Source organism: Melanotaenia boesemani, chromosome 17, assembly GCF_017639745.1.
Source record: "Melanotaenia boesemani isolate fMelBoe1 chromosome 17, fMelBoe1.pri, whole genome shotgun sequence".
NCBI classification, from domain to species: domain Eukaryota; kingdom Metazoa; phylum Chordata; class Actinopteri; order Atheriniformes; family Melanotaeniidae; genus Melanotaenia; species Melanotaenia boesemani.
The window spans coordinates 21,214,947-21,220,299 of NC_055698.1; the positions used below are offsets into that span (position 1 = coordinate 21,214,947).

Genomic DNA, 5,353 nt, shown 5'->3' on the forward strand with positions numbered 1-5,353 from the left:
GTGCAGGGTGGATATTATACACTATTCTATTCATGCTACTCCAATATGCTGAAAGAAGCAAGTCAATGTCCTTTTACTGGCTCTTTAATAAAATATTAGAACTTAACATAAGGTTAAACTAAAATGTGTAACATCTGGTCAGTTGCTACTTTATGGAGCTACTTTATATTTTAAACAGCATGCATATTTTCAACTTGCCAATGCTTTATAGCAACCCTGTAACAATACTACATCATGCTTCCTTATATAAATGAAACATACCAAGAGACATTTGGACAATGCTTCATGAAAAGCCATTTTATTATCCATTTAATAACACCTCCATGAAGACAGTTTGTACAAGATACATCACATTCTAAAGTGCACGAATACTGTACAATGAAAATGACTTAAATACGCAGGTAAAGGGGAGGGAGGGGGGAGTGTCACATTTGCTTAAAAAAAGAAGAAAAAAAAAAGAAAAAAGTTAAAAAATAACCAAGTTAAATTGAACATGCTTTCTCAAAAACAACAATCACTATGCATGTTTCTGCTCATGTGAGAGGGGTTGGTCTGGGAAAATAACCTTGTGCAGCTTGCTTGGGGGAACACTAAGCTTTGGCACCTTTAGAGAAAAGAGAAAAAAGACATTAACAGGGAATGGAGAGCACTTAATGATAAAACCAAAGAATTAGATTTAGCTTAAATAAATACAGTCTTAGGGGCTTGTGTAGAATGCATAATAACCCATGCCTTTTGGGTTGTCCTTGTTGTACTCTTCTGTAGTCAAGTCCTCACACTTGATGGTAGGGGAGTTTTCTGTACTGGAACCCCCAGGGGATAATCTGCGCCTCTTGCACCCCATGGAGTACACCCCAGAATCGCTAGAGTCCACTGATTTCAGCGAGTTGGACGTCTCGATCCAGGTTGAGGTGGGAGGCGCATTCTCCTCAGGCAGCTTTTCTTTAGTAGCCCCCAGCTGGTCCTCTGTGAAGGCTGGGGGGCTTGGACGAGGGGACCAGGGCAGGCCCGTGGTCATTTTACGCTGGTAAGAGCTTCTGGTGCCCCAACCTGCTGCCGCCATGGAGGCAAAAGCCGAGTCTGGATAGTAGCTGAGGGCATGGGATGTCTGCAGAGACAGAGGCTTGATGCCGTATGACAGCAGGCTACTGGTGGAATAGTCATTTTCATATGAGAGGTCAAGCTTGTTGGAGCCTGGCTGCTGAACTGGGGGGACAAACCAACGTTGGGCAGAAGCAGCTGCACTGGCGTCCTCACTCTGTGGGGAGAGAAGGCTGTTGGTTTGTGGAACGGCCCGTTCCCCGGTGTAGAATCGGTTCTGAGGCAGGTTGTTGACGAACTGGTCCTGAAAGAAAGGCTGCATGGCATAGCGGGCTCCGGGCACAATTTGGGTCGAACGAGGAGAGTCTGTTGGAGACGGAGTCAGCCTATCACTCTCTGGGGCCGTATACATTCTGTTAGACAAAAGAGGAAATACATATATGAGAAAAAACAAAAACAAAAAACAAAACAAAAAACATCAATATAGTAGCAGTAAGAAATTCAGGGTTTAGAACGAGACAGCAAATGCACCACAAGGAAACAACCGCAATGCATGAAATGCAGACACGTACGAGTCATAGTTATCCCGGAAACCTTTTGCAAATGGGTTGTGATCTATCTTCAGCTGAGTAATCTGAAACAAGAAAAAAAAAAAAAATGCTGCATGAATATTTTGCATCTTAGGTCAAGAAGCTACTCTGAAACTGAGCATAAATAATAAGAAATATATATATATATATTTTACTTTTAGTAAAATCAGTTCTAGATTTGTAAAAAATAAAACAAATAAATGTAAATTAAAAATTGTATGGGGGGGCAGGGGCTTACATCTGTATTCTGGTAAGCTGTGACAGCAATGAACTGATTCTCTGGAAAAGTGAAGGTTTGGGTTCTGGCCTCATTACTCATGTCCTCTACTCCGTCTTCTGTCACCTCCACAATGTGCAATCGGGGCTGGTATTTATGAAGCGACTGCAAGACTATCATCTGAAACCGGAAAATGGGCAATAACAACAACAGTAAGCATTTTAAAAATAGATAAAATGCACGTCATTTCATTTTTATTTCATTTTTTAAGAAAGGACGTTTGTTGACAAATATCAGTCTGAACTATTAACAGATTAACTGCTGGCAAATTTTGTATTAAATTATTCAATACCAAAACAGTATTAGAAATTCTGGACCATCTGGTAAATATTGAATTTGAGCATGAAAGAAATCAATATCTAACCTGCGTGTTGTTGTTGTTGGCCCCTTTATTGTTGGTCAGCTTCAGCTTGCCGAAAGAGATTTCTTGTCTCATCCAGTGAGCGCCAGTGTTTGGAGATTCAGGATGAACATACATTTTGTTACCTAAAATGACAATAAATTATATTAGTTGTATGACAAAACCATAAGTGCACACTGTCTTGGCTAAAACTAGGACAAAATTAATTATTTCTTCCTATTATTCAGTCTTTTTATAATAAATCAGCTCAAAAAATTTTATTTATTAAATACACAATTTAAAAGATTTGCAAATGTTTACATTTTTGCTAATTGTTTGAATTTTTGTTTAACCTATCTTAATGGAAGAACAAAAATAGAAAATTTTCTAATGAACTTTAAATCAGAAAAACATTTTTTTCTTAAATGTCTAATTTGAAAGGAGGTGTCAAAAACAGGCCTATTTGTCAATTTCACATATTTGATAAAACACTTTAAATAAACCACATATATATATATATAAAAAGCTAAAAGCATTGCTTTAAATGGGAAGTTGCACAAATATTTATTTGCCAACAAGTATTTTTTTTAATCATTAAAAGAAAAAAATATTTAATCCTTTTTCTTTAAGAAATTACGTATTTAATTTCCACAGGTTTTATTAATATAATTTCGATTTATTTTAAAGCATTACCAAGCAAAACATTAACATACCAGTACTTTAAAAATGTTTCGTTCATTATGTAACTCACCTTGCATATTATTGTCTGCTTTTCCACAAGTGACCCACTTTCCTCCCTGAAAGCGCCAGTGGTTCGGGTCAGCCAAAACTATTTCTACAAAGACGTTGTAATGGGCCGTGAGGTTGAGTCCGGTGATGTTGAAACTGAGGAATGGGAACATCCGTCTGGAAATAAAAGAGAGAAGAAACGCATTTTATTAGGCTGTTCTCATAAACTTGGCAAAAGCTGTAAAAGCAAAAACTTTCTTAATAACTTTTCGTTTAGCAAAAATTGCTTCGGCTTGTTAATATTAAATTCTACAATAAACTGAATTTTATCATTAACATAATTAACCAGTTGTGCTTTTAAAACTGAGAGCATAACAAGAGAGGGAGAGAGAGAGAGAGAGCGGCTCTAGTTTGTATGCGTAAAATTTTGTTTTGCGTAAAAGGTTGGGAAACTTAAGAAATAAAAATAAAACTGGATGAAAATGTAAGGATTTAATTTTCACTCTATGGTATGTTTAATTGAGGCCTTTGCTTCTGCTTACCTGCCCTGTTTCGTGATGATCATCTCAGTCTGGTGCCGATGGAATTTCAACCAAAGAGGTCTGTTGCACAGGTAGACCTGCGCTCTGGCTCCGGTGACAGACCCTGGAAGAGACATGGAGCTTATACCCGTCCCCGTCCCGGGATACGAGGGGTACAAACAGCCCGGACCTTGACTGAACTGGTACCCTCCGCTGCTGAACTGGTTCCGACCGCTGCACACCGACGGAGAGGAGAAGCCTGTGGGCGGCAGGACAGATCCGTAATGTAGCGACGCTGGATATCTGGAGCTGCTGGACCCGGTGTACACCGACCCCGTCTGTCCTGCGTAGGGAAAGAGGGAACAGGGGTTTGCCATGTCGGAGCTCGCCTGGGATGACGAGATGAAGTATCTATCAGAGCCAAGTTCGTCTATGCTGTACCGCCGGCCGCTCGTCAGCTCGTCCTCACCCAACACCGGAGAACCTTTCCTCCCATCGGCCTTATTAAAACTGTCCCCTTCTCCCTCACCCAGCATCCCGTTACCGACCCCGCTCAAATATTTCTTAGAAGCACCGCTGGACTCTGATTCCGTCCGCTCGACTTCTTGATATTCAAGCTGCGATGACGGCCTCGGGCTGTTGTTGGTGCTGTCCGATGAGGACAGATTGTAAAAAGTCTTGGGTAAACTGATGCTGGCGCTGGGAAGGATGTTCTCTAACTGCATTGTTTTTTTAGATCTTACAGTAAAGAGTTTCAAGAGTCCAGAGAGAACCTCAGTCAAGGAGGAGCCACCGGCACCCGGGTTGTCTGTTTCTGCAGCCCTCCTCCTTTACGTATAATGAGGAGGTTAAAGCCTCTCTTCACCTACGGATTTTCAGATCAGATAATGGGCTGGACATGGGATGCTCAGCTACTCTTATAAGATACAGCTCTCCATACACACATAGCAGATTGCAACCGTCGGGGGAGGAGCTTTAGGAGAAGCACTCAGGGGCACCAACAATCTCCAAAGCCATCCAATAGCTGCACTACTCTAATTTAATTAGAAAGTGTATCTTAGATATTGTACCAAAATGTTTATTTTCTAGCCTGCTTCCTCATGCCCAACATGGACTTGAATCCGACTTAATTGGGGATTAATTTACGTACTTTAAGATTTATTACCAGCGCAAATAACTTCAATTCTGTTGTGGAAATAAGATGAATCACCGGATTATAACTTTAACTGAAATCTCGCTGGATTTTTTTCTTAAGAGAGGAACCTATAAAAATAAATACATAAATAAAAAAAACGTTCGTGCATCTCTCAAGTTTCGCTTTAACCGTCGCGCACGCTAACGTTGCACACGCACAGACACTTAAAACACTTTAAATCCGCAAGCGTCGGCTTGATTCACAACAAACGACTAAATGCACACGCACAGGTATTAGCTTTTCAAATAACTCACCCTAAAATACTTATCTTGGCTTATTAGCAAACACCGACGCCCTATTTGGCTGCGCAAACACCAGCCAAAAACAGAAAAAGAGAGCGCGAGAGAACTAGGAAAAAAAAAAAAAAAAAAAAAACAATCACATGTGCACCTTATTTCCTATAATTGGACTTCGTCGCTTCTCCACTCGCTAATCGAGTGTCAAAAGCTGGAAAAATTAAACTTTTGGCTTTTAAAGACACGTGTTTAAATGCACGTGAGGGAATGAGGGAAGTGAGAGTTTTTTTTTCTATATCTTCTATTTAGAATATTTAGGCAAACACACACACACACACACACACACACACACACACACACACACATATATATATATATATATATATATATATACATCCCTTGAAATATTCTTTTCAAAAAACGG

At 40.0% G+C, this 5,353-nt stretch overlaps 1 protein-coding gene across 4 annotated transcripts; it reads right to left on the reverse strand.

The window, feature by feature from the left end:
• Positions 1-282: 282 nt before the first annotated feature.
• eomesa (eomesodermin homolog a) lies at positions 283-5,107 on the reverse strand. Of its 4 annotated transcripts, none has more exons than XM_042011864.1 (7): positions 4,948-5,107; positions 3,520-3,757; positions 3,000-3,154; positions 2,273-2,394; positions 1,870-2,028; positions 1,614-1,675; positions 283-1,454 (listed from the first exon to the last, which is right to left on the reverse strand). In XM_042011864.1, the coding sequence occupies exons 2-7, from the start codon at positions 3,633-3,635 to the stop codon at positions 698-700; spliced, it is 1,371 nt and encodes a 456-aa protein (XP_041867798.1). In that variant the 5' UTR covers positions 3,636-3,757; positions 4,948-5,107; the 3' UTR covers positions 283-697. The 4 variants fall into 4 exon arrangements, with proteins under 4 accessions (XP_041867798.1, XP_041867796.1, XP_041867797.1 ...); XM_042011862.1 differs by lacking the exon at positions 4,948-5,107 and having other exon boundaries at positions 283-604; positions 733-1,454; positions 3,520-4,397; XM_042011863.1 differs by lacking the exon at positions 4,948-5,107 and having other exon boundaries at positions 3,520-3,622; positions 3,689-4,391.
• Between the last annotated feature and the right edge of the window lie 246 nt (positions 5,108-5,353).

Coding starts and splice junctions, on each gene's coding strand:
- eomesa (XM_042011861.1), bottom strand. CDS start 4,223: ATGCAGTTAGAGAACATCCTTCCCAGCGCCAGCATCAGTTTACCCAAG. Junction 2,029..2,272: donor CCAACAACAACAACACGCAG/GTTAGATATTGA, acceptor TTCCGGTTTCAG/ATGATAGTCTTGCAGTCGCT. Junction 1,676..1,869: donor CAGCTTACCAGAATACAGAT/GTAAGCCCCTGC, acceptor TTCTTGTTTCAG/ATTACTCAGCTGAAGATAGA.